Source organism: Notolepis coatsorum (genome assembly GCF_963971535.1).
Source record: "Notolepis coatsorum genome assembly, chromosome: 2".
NCBI lineage: Eukaryota > Metazoa > Chordata > Actinopteri > Aulopiformes > Paralepididae > Notolepis > Notolepis coatsorum.
The window spans coordinates 199,152,485-199,174,849 of record NC_140166.1 but is presented as its reverse complement, the minus strand read 5'-3'; the positions used below and the strand labels follow the sequence as shown (position 1 = coordinate 199,174,849).

General features: G+C 45.3%; 1 protein-coding gene across 1 annotated transcript in view; it reads right to left on the bottom strand.

The window, feature by feature from the left end:
* The window catches only part of LOC311223687 (adhesion G protein-coupled receptor D2), a 115,500-nt gene that overhangs the window by 21,569 nt on the left and 71,566 nt on the right, over positions 1-22,365 (bottom strand). Inside the window, exon 19 of the mRNA XM_084308459.1 lies at positions 21,517-21,637. Coding sequence (XP_084164585.1) covers positions 21,517-21,637 — 121 coding nt within the window. The remainder of the gene's footprint in view (positions 1-21,516; positions 21,638-22,365) is intronic.

Genomic DNA, 22,365 nt, shown 5'->3' with positions numbered 1-22,365 from the left:
TTCGTGCGGTGAGAATACTATCGTAGTCAGTACCCCCATCGTTTCGGGTAGAACTGGCTGCTTATCCAGGGTGGCCGACCCCATGTGAGGCTGCACCCGAGGAGCCCCAGAGCCGACGAGCGAGTGGACCTGCATACCGGATTATTCTACCGACGACAGCCCGCCTTCCCAGGCACGGATTATGCTTTGTATACAGTGATTATTCTATGGATAAAGACCAACACTGCCGTGTGTTGGAAACCCCCCCCCCCGGAGAGGACGACAGGTGAGGAGACGCTCTACACGACGAGGTCGCTTCACGTCTCTCCATCGTGGACCGGAGGAAGCCGGCCCACAGAGAGTCCAACTGCTTTCATCTGTGGATCGAGGATCGCTGAGGCACCGAGCCGCACAACCGTGGGTTCTCCCAGGATACCCTCGGCCAGACGGATACAGCCAGACTCTACCCCCCCCCCCTTCTCCAGTTGTCTTACAAGCGACCGGAATTCCCCCCTAGTGTATCCAGTTCTATAATCATTAAAGTATCATTGCTATTATTCCTTAAATATTCCAGGTTGTATATTTACCGCCTGCGCCACCAGAGATTGGACGTTCTCTATTGATATACCAACGAATACTCATTTGCCATAAAAGTGCATCCTATTTCAAATCATAAATGTAATTAAGTGATTGCTCTACATACCTTTTGCTATGTATTAATTATTATTAAACGCAGACTTTCGACTTGGTACATTTGTGTTGGATCGTTTCATCTACGTGGGAGTGTTTACCATAATTATTTATGCCTAGTACTGGGTGGCCAGAGTCTAAAGTACAAGAGGTAGTGGTAGTAAGTATCATATCTAACAATACAGTCAGGGAATTGTACCCCTCAGTTACAGTGTTCATTAGATGGGTGAAATCCTCTTTCAGTGCCTCTGTGCCTGTTTTCGTAGGCAGTTAGCCTCTGGTATGCGTGCCATTAGCGCTAGCCACGCTTCTATGCCTCTTTTCTTTTGGAAAGAATGATTAAATTTGTTTTTATTTTTTTTATTATAAATATATACATATATATTTTTTTATATATTCGACTAAGAAGTTGGCCAGTCGACTATGGCTCCTTTCGACCGATTAGTCGACTAATCGACTAATAGGGGTCAGCCCTAGAACACGGTGACTTGAACATGGTGACTTGAACATGGTGACTTGAACATGGTGACTTGAACACGGTGACTTGAACACGGTGACTTGAACATGTGGTGACTTGAACATGGTGACTTGAACACGGTGACTTGAACATTGACGTCAGAGGAGACGCTCCGGTCTGCGTTTGACTGCACAGACTGGAATGTGTTCCGCGACACAGATAACATTAATGTCTACACGGAAACAGTGCTGGACTATGTTTGTACTATGGTGGAAGAAACAATCCCCACTACCAAAATGAGAGTTTACCCAAATCAAAAACCCTGGGTAGACAAATCCGTCCGTGAAGCTCTGAGAGAGCGCACCAAAGCATACAACGACGGCCTAGTGGCAGGCAACATGAATGACCACAAGGTGGCGCGATACAACGTAAGGAGGACAGTGTCAGAGGCCAAACTACAGGGATAAAATTGAACTCCAGTTTGAACAAGCTGACTCTAGAGCTATGTGGCAGGGGCTCAAAACGATGACAGACTACAAAGGCGCCTCCCTCAAACTGAACAGTGACATCTCCTTAGCAAATGACCTCAATACCTTCTATGCGAGGTTTGATGCTGGTAATAACAACACCAGCTCACAAGCCACGGCAATGGGGGGGGGGGGGTCGGCTGCTGATGGAGGCGCAGTGTTCAGGGTAACAGAGCATGAGGTGAGGCGGACCTTTAAAAAAGTGAATATCAGGAAGGCAGCAGGTCCGGACGGCATCCCCGGCCGCGTCCTAAAAGTCTGTGCCGACCAACTGGCCCCAGTATTCACTGACATATTTAACCTGTCCTTAGAACAGGCTGTCATCCCCACCTGCCTGAAGAAGTCCACTATTATCCCTGTACCCAAAAAATCCAAGCCTGCTTGCCTCAACGACTACCGCCCTGTAGCTCTCACCTCCATAGCCATGAAGTGCTTTGAGAAGCTAGTAAAGGGCTACATCTGCTCCTCCCTCCCCATCAACATGGACCCCCTGCAATTTGCATACCGCCCCAACAGGTCCACGGAGGACGCCATAGCCCATGTGCTGCACACAGCAGCATCACACCTGGACAAGAGGCAGGGGAACTATGTGAGAATGCTATTCATCGACTACAGCTCGGCATTCAATACCATAGTCCCCTCCATACTCATAGCCAAGCTCAGGGACCTGGGCTTGAACTATGACCTCTGCCAGTGGGTCTTGGACTTCCTGACTGGCAGACCCCAGGTGGTGAGAGCAGGCAACTGCACCTCCTCATCCATCACCCTCAACATAGGGGCCCCCCAGGGCTGTGTTCTGAGTCCCCTCCTCTACTCCCTGTACACACACGACTGTGTGGCTCAGCGGAGTAGCAATACAATCATCAAATTTGCTGACGACACAGTGGTGGTGGGCCTGATCTCTGCCAACGACGAGAGGGCCTACCTGGAAGAGGTCAAGGTCCTGGCGGGATGGTGCCAGGAAAACAGCCTCTCCCTGAACGTCAGCAAAACAAAGGAGATGATTGTGGACTTCAGGAGGTCGGGGGTCAAGGACTACAGCCCCCTCAGCATCGACGGGGCACCGGTTGAGAGAGTCAACAGCTTTAAGTACCTCGGAGCCTACATATCCGAGGATTTGACATGGACCACACACATTGACAGTGTTGTGAAGAAGGCACGACAACGCCTCTACTTCCTCAGGCGCCTAAGGAAGTTCCAAGTCAGTCAGAAGATCCTTAAGAACTTCTACTCATGTACAATAGAGAGCATCTTGACCGGCAACATCACCTCCTGGTTTGGGAATAGCACTGCACAAGACCGAAGCAGACTACAAAGAGTGACACGTTCAGCCGAACGCACAATTGGAACATTTACAACAAGCGTTGCAAGGGCAAGGCGAAGAGAATCATTAAAGACTCCAGTCACCCGAACAACTGCCTCTTTGAACTGCTGCGGTCAGGCAAGCGATACCGGAGTCTCAAGGCGAGCACAGAAAGACTCAGAAGAAGCTTCTATCCCCAGGCCATCAGGCTGCTAAACGAACAATGAATGAACACTACACAACAACAACCACCAAACGCACATAGCACACACATCCACACGCACACACTCACTTTAAACAAACACACTGTAGCACCCACTCCACACACTTTATAGCACACACCCACTTTAAACAAACACACTGTAGCACCCACTCCCCACACTTTATATTTATTGATGAAGGATTGCACTACAACTCGTACACCTTACTGTAAATTGTACCTAAATTGTACCTCATCCCATTTCTGCTTTGCACTATATAGTACTGTACATTAGTACACTGCATAGTATTGTATATTATATGGTAACTCAGAACATTGTACATATGTCTATACCGAACACTGTGACCTCATTTTCTTCTTCTAAAATTACATGCTATACTATGTTATTTGATACTATCTTGTCTAGCACAGTCTCTGGAGCGTAACAGTAAGAAGCATTTTGTATGAAAGTATTCTGTACTTCTGTATGACAACTATTAAAGAAACTTGAAACTTGAAACTTGAAACATGGTGACTTGAACATGGTGACTTGAACATGGTGACTTGAACACTGTGACTTGAACATGTGGTGACTTGAACATGGTGACTTGAACATGGTGACTTGAACATGTGGTGACTTGAACATGGTGACTTGAACATGTGGTGACTTGAACACGGTGACTTGAACATGGTGACTTGAACATGGTGACTTGAACACGGTGACTTGAACACAGTGACTTGAACATGGTGACTTGAACACTGTGACTTGAACATGTAGTGACTTGAACACGGTGACTTGAACACGGTGACTTGAACATGGTGACTTGAACATGGTGACTTGAACACGTGACTTGAACATGTGGTGACTTGAACATGTGGTGACTTGAACACGGTGACTTGAACATGGTGACTTGAACATGGTGACTTGAACACAGTGACTTGAACACAGTGACTTGACATGGTGACTTGAACACGGTGACTTGAACATGGTGACTTGAACATGGTGACTTGAACATGTGGTGACTTGAACACGGTGACTTGAACACAGTGACTTGAACACAATGACTTGAACACGGGGACTTGAACATGGTGACTTGAACACAGTGACTTGAACACAATGACTTGAACACGGGGACTTGAACACGGTGACTTGAACATGGTGACTTGAACATGGTGACTTGAACATGTGGTGACTTGAACACAGTGACTTGAACACAATGACTTGAACACGGGGACTTGAACATGGTGACTTGAACATGGTGACTTGAACATGGTGACTTGAACACAATGACTTGAACACGGGGACTTGAACATGGTGACTTGAACATGGTGACTTGAACACAGTGACTTGAACACAGTGACTTGAACATGGTGACTTGAACATGATGACTTGAACACGGTGACTTGAACATGGTGACTTGAACATGTTGACTTGAACACAATGACTTGAACACGGTGACTTGAACATGGTGACTTGAACATGGTGACTTGAACACAATGACTTGAACACAGTGACTTGAACATGGTGACTTGAACATGGTGACTTGAACACAATGACTTGAACACAGTGACTTGAACATGGTGACTTGAACATGGTGACTTGAACACAATGACTTGAACACAGTGACTTGAACACGGTGACTTGAACATGGTGACTTGAACATGGTGACTTGAACACAATGACTTGAACACGGGGACTTGAACATGGTGACTTGAACATGGTGACTTGAACACAATGACTTGAACACGGGGACTTGAACATGGTGACTTGAACATGGTGACTTGAACATGGTGACTTGAACACGGTGACTTGAATGGTGACTTGAACATGATGACTTGAACACGGTGACTTGAACACGGTGACTTGAACATGATGACTTGAACACAGTGACTTGAACATGGTGACTTGAACACGGTGACTTGAACACGGTGACTTGAACATGGTGACTTGAACATGGTGACTTGAACATGGTGACTTGAACATGGTGACTTGAACATGGTGACTTGAACATGATGACTTGAACATGGTGACTTGAACATGGTGAATTGAACATGTGGTGACTTGAACACGGTGACTTGAACATGGTGACTTGAACATGGTGACTTGAACATGATGACTTGAACATGGTGACTTGAACATGGTGACTTGAACATGGTGACTTGAACACGGTGACTTGAACACGGTGACTTGAACACGGTGACTTGAACATGGTGACTTGAACATGTGGTGACTTGAACATGGTGACTTGAACACGGTGACTTGAACACGGTGACTTGAACACAGTGACTTGAACACGGTGACTTGAACACAGTGACTTGAATGGTGACTTGAACATGGTGACTTGAACACAGTGACTTGAACATGTGGTGACTTGAACATGTGGTGAATTGAACACGGTGAATTGAACACGGTGACTTGAACATGGTGACTTGAACACGGTGACTTGAACACGGTGACTTGAACATGGTGACTTGAACATGTGGTGACTTGAACATGGTGACTTGAACATGGTGACTTGAACATGTGGTGACTTGAACACGGTGACTTGAACATGGTGACTTGAACATGGTGACTTGAACATGATGACTTGAACATGGTGACTTGAACATGGTGACTTGAACATGGTGACTTGAACATGGTGACTTGAACACGGTGACTTGAACACGGTGACTTGAACACGGTGACTTGAACACGGTGACTTGAACATGTGGTGACTTGAACACAGTGACTTTAACATGGTGACTTGAACACGGTGACTTGAACACGGTGACTTGAACATGGTGACTTGAACATGTGGTGACTTGAACATGGTGACTTGAACACGGTGACTTGAACACGGTGACTTGAACATGGTGACTTGAACACAGTGACTTGAACACAGTGACTTGAACACGGTGACTTGAACACAGTGACTTGAATGGTGACTTGAACATGGTGACTTGAACACGGTGACTTGAACATGTGGTGAATTGAACACGGTGAATTGAACACGGTGACTTGAACATGGTGACTTGAACACGGTGACTTGAACATGGTGACTTGAACATGTGGTGACTTGAACACGGTGAATTGAACACGGTGACTTGAACATGGTGACTTGAACACGGTGACTTGAACATGGTGAATTGAACACGGTGAATTGAACACGGTGACTTGAACATGGTGACTTGAACATGGTGACTTGAACACGGTGACTTGAACATGGTGACTTGAACACGGTGACTTGAACACAGTGACTTGAACATGGTGACTTGAACATGGTGACTTGAACATGTGGTGACTTGAACATGGTGACTTGAACATGGTGACTTGAACATGTGGTGACTTGAACACGGTGACTTGAACATGGTGACTTGAACATGGTGACTTGAACATGATGACTTGAACATGGTGACTTTAACATGGTGACTTGAACATGGTGACTTGAACATGGTGACTTGAACATGGTGACTTGAACACGGTGACTTGAACACGGTGACTTGAACACGGTGACTTGAACACGGTGACTTGAACATGTGGTGACTTGAACACAGTGACTTGAACATGGTGACTTGAACACAGTGACTTGAACACGGTGACTTGAACATGGTGACTTGAACATGTGGTGACTTGAACATGGTGACTTGAACACGGTGACTTGAACACGGTGACTTGAACATGGTGACTTGAACACAGTGACTTGAACACAGTGACTTGAACACGGTGACTTGAACACAGTGACTTGAATGGTGACTTGAACATGGTGACTTGAACACGGTGACTTGAACATGTGGTGACTTGAACATGTGGTGAATTGAACACGGTGAATTGAACACGGTGACTTGAACATGGTGACTTGAACACGGTGACTTGAACATGGTGACTTGAACATGTGGTGACTTGAACACGGTGAATTGAACACGGTGACTTGAACATGGTGACTTGAACACGGTGACTTGAACATGGTGAATTGAACACGGTGAATTGAACACAGTGACTTGAACATGGTGACTTGAACATGGTGACTTGAACACGGTGACTTGAACATGGTGACTTGAACACGGTGACTTGAACACGGTGACTTGAACATGGTGACTTGAACACAGTGACTTGAACATGATGACTTGAATGGTGACTTGAACATGTAGTGACTTGAACACGGTGACTTGAACACGGTGACTTGAACATGGTGACTTGAACATGGTGACTTGAACACGTGACTTGAACATGTGGTGACTTGAACATGTGGTGACTTGAACACGGTGACTTGAACATGGTGACTTGAACATGGTGACTTGAACACGGTGACTTGAACACAGTGACTTGACATGGTGACTTGAACACGGTGACTTGAACATGGTGACTTGAACATGGTGACTTGAACATGTGGTGACTTGAACACGGTGACTTGAACACAGTGACTTGAACACAATGACTTGAACACGGGGACTTGAACATGGTGACTTGAACACAGTGACTTGAACACAATGACTTGAACACGGGGACTTGAACACGGTGACTTGAACATGGTGACTTGAACATGGTGACTTGAACATGTGGTGACTTGAACACAGTGACTTGAACACAATGACTTGAACACGGGGACTTGAACATGGTGACTTGAACATGGTGACTTGAACATGGTGACTTGAACACAATGACTTGAACACGGGGACTTGAACATGGTGACTTGAACATGGTGACTTGAACACAGTGACTTGAACATGGTGACTTGAACATGATGACTTGAACACAGTGACTTGAACATGGTGACTTGAACATGTTGACTTGAACACAATGACTTGAACACGGTGACTTGAACATGGTGACTTGAACATGGTGACTTGAACACAATGACTTGAACACAGTGACTTGAACATGGTGACTTGAACATGGTGACTTGAACACAATGACTTGAACACGGTGACTTGAACATGGTGACTTGAACATGGTGACTTGAACACAATGACTTGAACACAGTGACTTGAACACGGTGACTTGAACATGGTGACTTGAACATGGTGACTTGAACACAATGACTTGAACACGGGGACTTGAACATGGTGACTTGAACATGGTGACTTGAACACAATGACTTGAACACGGGGACTTGAACATGGTGACTTGAACATGGTGACTTGAACATGGTGACTTGAACACGGTGACTTGAATGGTGACTTGAACATGATGACTTGAACACGGTGACTTGAACACGGTGACTTGAACATGATGACTAGAACACAGTGACTTGAACATGGTGACTTGAACACGGTGACTTGAACACGGTGACTTGAACATGGTGACTTGAACATGGTGACTTGAACATGGTGACTTGAACATGGTGACTTGAACATGGTGACTTGAACATGGTGACTTGAACATGATGACTTGAACATGGTGACTTGAACATGTGGTGACTTGAACACGGTGACTTGAACATGGTGACTTGAACATGGTGACTTGAACATGATGACTTGAACATGGTGACTTGAACATGGTGACTTGAACATGGTGACTTGAACACGGTGACTTGAACACGGTGACTTGAACACGGTGACTTGAACATGGTGACTTGAACATGTGGTGACTTGAACATGGTGACTTGAACACGGTGACTTGAACACGGTGACTTGAACACAGTGACTTGAACACGGTGACTTGAACACAGTGACTTGAATGGTGACTTGAACATGGTGACTTGAACACAGTGACTTGAACATGTGGTGACTTGAACATGTGGTGAATTGAACACGGTGAATTGAACACGGTGACTTGAACATGGTGACTTGAACACGGTGACTTGAACACGGTGACTTGAACATGGTGACTTGAACATGTGGTGACTTGAACATGGTGACTTGAACATGGTGACTTGAACATGTGGTGACTTGAACACGGTGACTTGAACATGGTGACTTGAACATGGTGACTTGAACATGATGACTTGAACATGGTGACTTGAACATGGTGACTTGAACATGGTGACTTGAACATGGTGACTTGAACATGGTGACTTGAACACGGTGACTTGAACACGGTGACTTGAACACGGTGACTTGAACACGGTGACTTGAACATGTGGTGACTTGAACACAGTGACTTTAACATGGTGACTTGAACACGGTGACTTGAACACGGTGACTTGAACATGGTGACTTGAACATGTGGTGACTTGAACATGTGGTGACTTGAACATGGTGACTTGAACACGGTGACTTGAACACGGTGACTTGAACATGGTGACTTGAACACAGTGACTTGAACACAGTGACTTGAACACGGTGACTTGAACACAGTGACTTGAATGGTGACTTGAACATGGTGACTTGAACACGGTGACTTGAACATGTGGTGAATTGAACACGGTGAATTGAACACGGTGACTTGAACATGGTGACTTGAACACGGTGACTTGAACATGGTGACTTGAACATGTGGTGACTTGAACACGGTGAATTGAACACGGTGACTTGAACATGGTGACTTGAACACGGTGACTTGAACATGGTGAATTGAACACGGTGAATTGAACACGGTGACTTGAACATGGTGACTTGAACATGGTGACTTGAACACGGTGACTTGAACATGGTGACTTGAACACGGTGACTTGAACACAGTGACTTGAACATGGTGACTTGAACATGGTGACTTGAACATGTGGTGACTTGAACATGGTGACTTGAACATGGTGACTTGAACATGTGGTGACTTGAACACGGTGACTTGAACATGGTGACTTGAACATGGTGACTTGAACATGATGACTTGAACATGGTGACTTGAACATGTGGTGACTTGAACATGGTGACTTGAACACGGTGACTTGAACACGGTGACTTGAACACAGTGACTTGAACACGGTGACTTGAACACAGTGACTTGAATGGTGACTTGAACATGGTGACTTGAACACAGTGACTTGAACATGTGGTGACTTGAACATGTGGTGAATTGAACACGGTGAATTGAACACGGTGACTTGAACATGGTGACTTGAACACGGTGACTTGAACACGGTGACTTGAACATGGTGACTTGAACATGTGGTGACTTGAACATGGTGACTTGAACATGGTGACTTGAACATGTGGTGACTTGAACACGGTGACTTGAACATGGTGACTTGAACATGGTGACTTGAACATGATGACTTGAACATGGTGACTTGAACATGGTGACTTGAACATGGTGACTTGAACATGGTGACTTGAACATGGTGACTTGAACACGGTGACTTGAACACGGTGACTTGAACACGGTGACTTGAACACGGTGACTTGAACATGTGGTGACTTGAACACAGTGACTTTAACATGGTGACTTGAACACGGTGACTTGAACACGGTGACTTGAACATGGTGACTTGAACATGTGGTGACTTGAACATGTGGTGACTTGAACATGGTGACTTGAACACGGTGACTTGAACACGGTGACTTGAACATGGTGACTTGAACACAGTGACTTGAACACAGTGACTTGAACACGGTGACTTGAACACAGTGACTTGAATGGTGACTTGAACATGGTGACTTGAACACGGTGACTTGAACATGTGGTGAATTGAACACGGTGAATTGAACACGGTGACTTGAACATGGTGACTTGAACACGGTGACTTGAACATGGTGACTTGAACATGTGGTGACTTGAACACGGTGAATTGAACACGGTGACTTGAACATGGTGACTTGAACACGGTGACTTGAACATGGTGAATTGAACACGGTGAATTGAACACGGTGACTTGAACATGGTGACTTGAACATGGTGACTTGAACACGGTGACTTGAACATGGTGACTTGAACACGGTGACTTGAACACAGTGACTTGAACATGGTGACTTGAACATGGTGACTTGAACATGTGGTGACTTGAACATGGTGACTTGAACATGGTGACTTGAACATGTGGTGACTTGAACACGGTGACTTGAACATGGTGACTTGAACATGGTGACTTGAACATGATGACTTGAACATGGTGACTTTAACATGGTGACTTGAACATGGTGACTTGAACATGGTGACTTGAACATGGTGACTTGAACACGGTGACTTGAACACGGTGACTTGAACACGGTGACTTGAACATGTGGTGACTTGAACACAGTGACTTGAACATGGTGACTTGAACACAGTGACTTGAACACGGTGACTTGAACATGGTGACTTGAACATGTGGTGACTTGAACATGGTGACTTGAACACGGTGACTTGAACACGGTGACTTGAACATGGTGACTTGAACACAGTGACTTGAACACAGTGACTTGAACACGGTGACTTGAACACAGTGACTTGAATGGTGACTTGAACATGGTGACTTGAACACGGTGACTTGAACATGTGGTGACTTGAACATGTGGTGAATTGAACACGGTGAATTGAACACGGTGACTTGAACATGGTGACTTGAACACGGTGACTTGAACATGGTGACTTGAACATGTGGTGACTTGAACACGGTGAATTGAACACGGTGACTTGAACATGGTGACTTGAACATGGTGACTTGAACATGGTGAATTGAACACGGTGAATTGAACACAGTGACTTGAACATGGTGACTTGAACATGGTGACTTGAACACGGTGACTTGAACATGGTGACTTGAACACGGTGACTTGAACACGGTGACTTGAACATGGTGACTTGAACACGGTGACTTGAACATGATGACTTGAATGGTGACTTGAACATGGTGACTTGAACATGGTGACTTGAACATGATGACTTGAACATGTGGTGACTTGAACACGGTGACTTGAACATGTGGTGACTTGAACATGATGACTTGAACATGTGGTGACTTGAACACGGTGACTTGAACACGGTGACTTGAACAGTGACTTGAACACGGTGACTTGAACACAGTGACTTGTACACGGTGACTTGAACACGGTGACTTGAACATGTGGTCTCTTGAACACAGTGACTTGAACACAGTGACTTGAACATGGTGACTTGAACACGGTGACTTGAATGGTGACTTGAACACGGTGACTTGAACATGGTGACTTGAACATGGTGACTTGAACATGGTGACTTGAACATGGTGACTTGAACACAATGACTTGAACACGGGGACTTGAACATGGTGACTTGAACATGGTGACTTGAACACAGTGACTTGAATGGTGACTTGAACATGATGACTTGAACATGGTGACTTGAACATGGTGACTTGAACACGGTGACTTGAACACGATGACTTGAACACGGTGACTTGAACACGGTGACTTGAACATGTGGTGACTTGAACACAGTGACTTGAACATGGTGACTTGAACACGGTGACTTGAACACGGTGACTTGAACATGTGGTAACTTGAACATGTGGTCTCTTGAACATGTGGTGAATTGAACACGGTGAATTGAACACGGTGACTTGAACATGGTGACTTGAACATGGTGACTTGAACATGATGACTTGAACATGTGGTGACTTGAACACGGTGAATTGAACACGGTGACTTGAACATGGTGACTTGAACACGGTGACTTGAACACGGTGAATTAAACACAGTGAATTGAACACGGTGACTTGAACATGGTGACTTGAACATGGTGAATTGAACACGGTGAATTGAACACGGTGACTTGAACATGGTGACTTGAACATGGTGACTTGAACACGGTGACTTGAACATGGTGACTTGAACACGGTGACTTGAACACAGTGACTTGAACATGGTGACTTGAACACGGTGACTTGAACATGATGACTTGAATGGTGACTTGAACATGATGACTTGAACATGGTGACTTGAACATGGTGACTTGAACATGGTGACTTGAACACGGTGACTTGAATGGTGACTTGAACATGATGACTTGAACATGGTGACTTGAACACGGTGACTTGAACATGATGACTTGAACATGTGGTGACTTGAACATGATGACTTGAACATGGTGACTTGAACACAGTGACTTGAACACGGTGACTTGAACACAGTGACTTGAACACAGTGACTTGAACACAGTGACTTGAACATGGTGACTTGAACATGGTGACTTGAACACAGTGACTTGAACACGGTGACTTGAACATGGTGACTTGAACACGGTGACTTGAATGGTGACTTGAACACGGTGACTTGAACACGGTGACTTGAACATGGTGACTTGAACACGGTGACTTGAACATGTGGTGACTTGAACATGTGGTCTCTTGAACACAGTGACTTGAACATGTGGTCTCTTGAACACGGTGACTTGAACATGGTGACTTGAACATGTAGTCTCTTGAACACGGTGACTTGAACATGTGGTCTCTTGAACACGGTGACTTGAACATGTGGTGACTTGAACATGTGGTCTCTTGAACACGGTGACTTGAACATGTGGTCTCTTGAACACGGTGACTTGAACACAGTGACTTGAACATGTGGTCTCTTGAACACGGTGACTTGAACATGTGGTCTCTTGAACACGGTGACTTGAACACTGTGACTTGAACATTGTAACTTGAACATGTGGTGACTTGAATGGTGACTTGAACATGGTGACTTGAACATGATGACTTGAACATGGTGACTTGAACACGTGACTTGAACATGGTGACTTGAACATGGTGACTTGAACATGGTGACTTGAACATGTGGTGACTTGAACATGGTGACTTGAATGGTGACTTGAACATGATGACTTGAACACGGTGACTTGAACACAGTGACTTGAACACGGTGACTTGAACACTGTGACTTGAACACGGTGACTTGAACATGGTGACTTGAATGGTGACTTGAACATGATGACTTGAACATGGTGACTTGAACATGGTGACTTGAACATGTGGTGAATTGAACACGGTGACTTGAACACGGTGACTTGAACATGGTGACTTGAACACGTGACTTGAACACAGTGACTTGAACATGGTGACTTGAACACGGTGACTTGAACATGTGATGACTTGAACACGGTGACTTGAACATGTGGTGACTTGAACACGGTGACTTGAACATGTGGTGACTTGAACACAGTGACTTGAACATGTGGTGACTTGAACATGGTGACTTGAACACGGTGACTTGAACACAGTGACTTGAACATGTGGTGACTTGAACATGGTGACTTGAACATGGTGACTTGAACATGTCGTGACTTGAACACGGTGACTTGAACATGGTGACTTGAACATGGTGACTTGAACATGGTGACTTGAACACGGTGACTTGAACACGGTGACTTGAACATGGTGACTTGAACACGGTGACTTGAACACGGTGACTTGAACACGGTGACTTGAACATGGTGACTTGAACACGGTGACTTGAACATGGTGAATTGAACATGGTGAATTGAACACGGTGACTTGAACACGGTGACTTGAACATGGTGACTTGAACACAGTGACTTGAACATGGTGACTTGAACATGGTGACTTGAACACGGCGACTTGAACAAAGTGACTTGAACACGGTGAATTGAACACGGTGACTTGAACACGGTGACTTGAACACGGTGACTTGAACACAGTGACTTGAACACGGTGACTTGAACATGGTGACTTGAACACGGTGACTTGAACACGGTGACTTGAACACAGTGAATTGAACACGGTGACTTGAACATGGTGACTTGAACATGTGGTGACTTGAACATGGTGACTTGAACACGGTGACTTGAACATGGTGAATTGAACACGGTGACTTGAACACAGTGACTTGAACATGGTGACTTGAACACAGTGACTTGAACATGGTGAATTTAACACAGTGACTTGAACACAGTGACTTGAACATGGTGACTTGAACACAGTGACTTGAACATGTGGTGACTTGAACATGGTGACTTGAACACGGTGACTTGAACATGGTGAATTGAACACGGTGACTTGAACACGGTGACTTGAACATGGTGACTTGAACACGGTGACTTGAACATGTGGTGACTTGAACACGGTGAGTTGAACACGGTGACTTGAACATGGTGACTTGAACACGGTGACTTGAACATGGTGACTTGAACACGGTGACTTGAACATGGTGACTTGAACACTGTGACTTGAACATGGTGGCTTGAACATGGTGACTTGAACACGGTGACTTGAACACGGTGACTTGAACACTGTGACTTGAACATGGTGACTTGAACACGGTGACTTTTACATGTTGACTTGAACACGGTGACTTGAACACGGTGACTTGAACACTGTGACTTGAACATGGTGACTTGAACACGGTGACTTGAACATGTTGACTTGAACACGGTGACTTGAACATGGTGACTTGAACATGTGGTGACTTGAACATGGTGACTTGAACACGATGACTTAAACATGGTGACTTGAACACGGTGACTTGAACACGGTGACTTGAACATGGTGACTTGAACATGTGGTGACTTGAACATGGTGACTTGAACACGAGGACTTGAACATGGTAACTTGAACATGAGGACTTGAACACGGTGACTTGAACACGGTGACTTGAACACGGTGACTTGAACATGGTGACTTGAACACGGTGGATTGAACATGTGGTGACTTGAACATGGTGACTTGAACATGGTGACTTGAACACAGTGACTTGAACACGGTGACTTGAACACGGTGACTTGAACACGGTGACTTGAACATGGTGACTTGAACATGTGGTGACTTGAACATGGTGACTTGAACACGGTGACTTGAACACAGTGACTTGAACACGGTGACTTGAACACGGTGACTTGAACACGGTGACTTGAACATGTGGTGACTTGAACACAGTGACTTGAACATGTGGTGACTTGAACATGGCGACCTGAACAAGGTGACTTGAACATTGTGACTTGAACACGGTGACTTGAACATGGTGACTTGAACACGGTGACTTGAACATGGTGACTTGAACATGTGGTGACTTGAACATGTGGTGACTTGGACACGGTGACTTGAACACAGTGACTTGAACATGGTGACTTGAACATGGTGACTTGAACATGGTGACTTGAACATGATGACTTGAACACGGTGACTTGAACATGGTGACTTGAACATGGTGAATTGAACATGGTGACTTGAACACGGTGACTTGAACACGAGGACTTGAACACGGTGACTTGAACATGTGGTGACTTGAACACGGTGACTTGAACATGTGGTGACTTGAACATGTGGTGACTTGAACATGTGGTGACGTGAACATTGTGACTTGAACACAATGACTTGAACATGGTGACTTGAACGTGGTGACTTGAACACGGTGACTTGAACACAGTGACTTGAACATGGTGACTTGAACATGTGGTGACTTGAACATGGTGACTTGAACACGGTGACTTGAACATGAGGACTTGAACACGAGGACTTGAACATGTGGTGACTTGAACATGGTGACTTGAACACGAGGACTTGAACATGGTGACTTGAACACGGTGACTTGAACACGAGGACTTGAACATGGTGACTTGAACACAAGGACTTGAACATGGTGACTTGAACACGGTGACTTGAACACGAGGACTTGAACATGGTGACTTGAACACGGTGACTTGAATTCGAGGACTTGAACATGGTGACTTGAACACGAGGACTTGAACACGGTGACTTGAACACGGTGACTTGAACACAAGGACTTGAACATGGTGACTTGAACACGGTGACTTGAACACGGTGACTTTAACACGGTGACTTGAACACGAGGACTTGAACACAGTGACTTGAACACAAGGACTTGAACATGGTGACTTGAACACGAGGACTTGAACATGGTGACTTGAATGCGAGGACTTGAAACCGGTGACTTGAACGCGGTGACTAGAACAGTGACTCGAACAATGCTGTTGTGATGAAAAGAGGAGGTCACTGTTTTGTTCTGCGTTCATTGGATCCATCAGATCTCTTGGAAAGCCATCTCCAAAACCTCCACAACACTTTAAAATGCTCAATCACTAGTTCTTTAAAACCAAAACTAAAGATTAGACGTCAAAACAGCTAAACATATATGTAACATCTCAAACTTCACTTGCACTCGCATTTAAATTGTTGATATTGTTTAAACGACAGCCAGCCCCTCGATGATATTTTCGAGATTGAAATAAAGGTTGAAAAAATGTATTCATTAATTTAAAAAAAGATCCTCAATTTGATCTCAAATCATCTGCGACAGATTAATCGAATCCCAATTAAGTACAGCGCAGGTATGGGTTGTGGATGACAGCGTAGAAGCAGCATAGAAGCAGCGTAGACTTTATTCCAGCCTTTTGTTTATAATGATCATTTCCATGGAGGAAGAAGAAGAAGAAGAAGAAGAAGAACAACAACAACAACAACAACAACAACAACAACAACAACAACAACACCAACAACAACAACAACAACAACAACAACAACAACAGTAGTAGGAGACACCGGACCGTCCTGTCAACAACCCCAACAGGGCGAGGAGGAGCACAATGAAAAAGGCTTGTCAACATTATCTGTTGTATTGATTTACCCGTAAAGCCTAGCCGCTTAAGCTTTATGTTGCTTTGGCTGGCCCATTGGAAAATACAATACCCACGAATAAAAAACGATTTCCTTAAAACTCTCGCTTTTTTTTCGCTTTTTTTTTTATCGGCTGTCTATCACCTCAAGCTTGTGCGCATCGTCATTAGAGGCCTCGTGTTTTTCATCATCTTTATGTGCCACCGCTGTTATGACAGCATTTGTGTTCCAGTGTGTTTTTACTTCCCGAAGGAATCGATGCACAAGGAAAAGGCAAATGTGTCTCACACACATGTGAATTGCGATGCAACGTCTAATCGCCAACTCTTTTTAATGATATAATGTGAGCAATAAACGACTGGGAGGTATATCACACGGAGGAGCATCTTTACACAGAGAGAGAAACAAAGAGAGAGAGAGGGGGGAGAGAGAGAGAGAGAGATAGAGAGAGAGTTGGAGAGATGGCAAGAGAGAAGGAGAAAGTCGACAAGAGTGAGACAGCGAGAGACGGAGAAAAAGAAAGAGGAGAGAGAGAGAGGAGAGATAAAGAAAGAGAGACAGAGACAGAGACAGAGAGAGAGAGAGAGAGAGAGAGAGAGAGAGAGAGAGAGAGAGAGAGAGAGGTCTGGAAATCAGCCGGAAAGCAGATTAATCCATGTTAAATTGAACACAGGGGACTTCTGTTTTCTTCATGTTCCACTGGAGCAAAAAAAAGGGCCGGGGAACGAGAACTCTGCAGTACAATTAAAAGATCACACACACACACACGCACACACGAACACATACACACACACTGGAGAGGTTTCCTCTGAGAACTGAAGTCTTCACCTCTGTCGTCATTTAGCTTCCTTCGCCTCGTAAACATACGTAAATAAATCATTTTTTTTTCTTTTCTTAAAGGCACAAAACGCGCAAGTGTGCTCACACACTAAATAAATCTCCCAAAGTAACGAAATCCCAGTCCTATTACAAACTGCTTCGCTGAAGCCACGTTGTCGTTTCACAGAGAGGATCTCAAAGCTGGACAAAGCAAAGACACCAAACATGTCTTCCACGAAGTTCTGGTAAAAAAAATAACACGACCGGATCCTTGAGATGAAGTGAAACTGGGTGGTTAAAGGGGTATAACACCACCCAAATCAAGAACAGTATCCAGTACGTGTCATTTCCGTGGCCTAAACTAGAGCTACTCCCTCTCCCAAAGCCAGACAGCAGAGCGGCGAGACTCAGACCGCCAAGTCTGAGGCTGCTCCAGTGAGTAGGAGACTGACCCACATCATTCTTATTTAATTTTCTTGACCCCCAGATGAGCTTGACTCTATAGTGGTGTCTCAGCTCTGAGTCGGAGCCTCAGGACCTCCCCATGGGTGTGCTCTCAGCTTCAGCCTCTCTCTCCCATTGTCTGTGGAGACACTTCAAACTTCATACCCGATGACATCACAAACCTTAGTAGACTTTAGCCAGAGACGTTCTATATGATGACTCTGGACAGACTCTGGTTTTGGCACTCTCTTTTTGGAACTCTCCGTGAGAGTTGCTCGTGTTCATGCTCATTTCTGGACTGTCTTTTGGACCGGAGGAATAACATCGATAATATCACACGACTTCGTACAAACCTCATTGAATGCCTGTACAACTCGTTGACTATTTAAAACCTTTTCAAAACCCGACTGATATGGTTCTTCATCGGAAGGGTTCACTTACAGTAACAGCGTTCCAATACATTTATAATTATTTTTTAAATAAAAGCCATTTCAACCGACTGGGCGCTTCAATCAGATCTATTCTATTTAAATATAAACTGGCCAGTTCACGAAGGAAAAAGTGACCCAACATTGCATGCAGACAATCCAGACAGCTCTCTGAGCCTAGCGGGGGGGGGGGGGGCTGGCTGTCATCAGGCTGGTCCAGAGGCCCTGCGCTGGTCTACGATGCTCTGTCTTTTAAAGGCAGTGTATTATGCAGGAGCAGCTGGTTATAATAGGGGCCTCCTAGAGCCACTCTGACCGCCGTGGCCCCGAACGCTTCATTAGATTCTCCTCGGACCAGGGGGCCCTGTTGACCACATTGACCTCTCACATACACACATTACAAAGGAGTGCACGCGCACACAGACACCACAAGGAGAGCACACGTGCATATACACAAGGGAGTGAGTATGAACACACACACACACACACACACACACACACACACACACACACACACACACACACACACACACAACACACACACACACGACTGGACAATTTGGGTGGTTTCAACCCCCCACCCCACCCACCCATCTCTTTTATAGTCTGGGTTGTTTTATTTATTGGCGGATTTGATTATTTTCCACGCCGACTATAAACTGGACTGTGATTGGATGAGCATTTTGTCCCCCAGCTGCCACCGATTAGGCGCCGTCTTCAAGCGCAATCCGCTGTGTTATGAGCCGAATATGTTTGAAAACAACTCAAGTCCGTCTCCTTCAGACCATATATTACACGACAGAACACAACAGAACGGAATCAAACATTCCGTTCTGGAATGATTAACGGTAACACGTTATCGTTCAAGCAAAGGTGGAACATTTCTCAAACTTCCCCGAACGAGAATAATATAATCCAAAAAGCATGTGGGGATGATGTCGGGCAGGGGGTTGAACTATACAGCGTTCTCTCATCCATCCCCATTAATAATAAGCACAGAAAAATAACCTATACTGCATTAATTACCGTTGATATGAAGAAATGTAATTAGATGTGTGAGAGAGAGAAACACAAACTATATATAGCGAGCGACCGGGCGTCTCTCTCTCTCTCTCTCTTAATGAACCGACTACAGCTAAAACCTCTATTGATTTTCTGGTTAAATATATGGCTCAATTAAAGATACAGCTGATTAAAAGGCAGCTAAAAATTGCAGCAGAGGGAACTCGACGCATCAGGGATCGGCTGGGGTGGTGAACGGGCAACCGCAGTGATCCTCCTCCCCACCCCCCTCTTTCTCTTTCTCTCTCTCCCTCTCTCTCTCTCTTCCCTGAAATTAAGTCACACAAGGAATTCATATCTTCCATGTGAAAAGCCAATATTTCTCGAGTCTATGGTATGTACATGAGGATAAAAAAAGAAATAATAATAATGATAAAAATAAATAAAAAGGGGAATTGCGAAGCCCTCACGGTAATAGATCCGAAAAAAAAGTGCACTTTTATTTGAAACGATTATGATTTGCATTGCCCATTAATAAACCTCATCTATGAAATGGATGACTTTTTCTTTTCCAGGCGTCGTCAAGAAAAGTGCACGTTGGTTTTCAGAAGTCGCCCTGCGTTACATGCGTCTGGATTAGCAAAGAAACGGAAGCACTGGAATATTTATCTGCTCGACGCTCTGTGGCCTTTTAAAGAAAGCAGACAGACAGAACTGACCTTTGCATTTTTCTCTTTCTTTACCCACTCAGCCTTGTGTCTGACAAACAGGAACCTTGACGCTCTCGCTTCCCACAGAGATAAAGAACGGAAGAATTACTAGTTAGAATGGAAATGAAAAAGCCTTTTTTTCTTCTTTCCTGAAATACCGACAGTGAATTGCATTTTTCTTGTCAAACTTTAAAAGTCACTCAAAAGTTCAGCCGCCACGACTATTGATTTATGTTTTTTGTTTTTGTATTTTCCTTCTTTCCTCAACACAAACGGAGACAAAGTGTCCGTGTGCATACACACGTGTGTGCGTATGTGTGTGTGTGCATGTGTGCATGTGTGTGTGCGTGTGTGTGTGTGTGTGTGTTTGTGTGTGTGTGCGTGTGCATGTGTGTGTGTGCATATGTGTGTGTGTGCATGTGTGTGTGTGTGTATAGTACGTGTGTGTGTGTGTGTGTGTGTGTGTGTGTGTGTGTGTGTGTGTGTGTGTGTGTGTGTGTGTGTGTGTGTGTGTGTGTGTGTGTGTGTGTGTGTATGTGAGAGAGGCGGGGCCTACCTGCAGTGAGTTGAGGAGGATGAAGATGTAGGCCATGACGATGGAGAAGGGCACCAGGACTCCACACAGCCAGGTGAGGCCCAGGATGGGCAGCAACACCAGCACCGCTTTCACCGCAGCCCTGCGGACGCACGCACACGCGCGCACACACACACACACACACACACACACACACACACACACACACACACACACACACACACACACACACACACACACACACACACACACACACACACACACACACACACACACACACACACACACACACACACACACACACACACACACACACACACACACACACACACACAGGGCATCAGGGCAACGCACCCAATATCACCCTTTCGATCTCAGCCACTCCCAACACCAACACCTCCCCATCTCTCTCTCTATTGAACGATCTGACGCTCTGTCCGACTTTCACTTCCATCCCGCGGCCAAATGCTGAGGCTCAGCGGAGCCGTGGGTCGAGTCCAAGAGCAGCGCGAGGCTCAGCGGCCGACTGGCAGGACAACGTACATCATCCCACCTCAGGAAAATCCACCATAATTCCGCTCGGAGTGGATGGAATTCCCGTTTCCCTCCTCGCGCTCAGGTGGGAGCACTGGAGCCAGCAGCAGCTGTGGGGGGGGAGGCGGTGGTGGGCCCTAGTTTAAACAGCGGAGGAATGTGTTTGGAGTTTCAACGCCAGCTGCCACTCATGGAGGTGGGGTGGGGGTGGGGGGTGATGGGGTTAAGGCCTCAAGGCATGCATTGATATCCCTCCACAGGGTGGTGTTGTCGGGTTGAGGAGGTGAAATAACATTTACACTAAAGGAAAAAAATATTCTCTCTGATGAAGTTGGA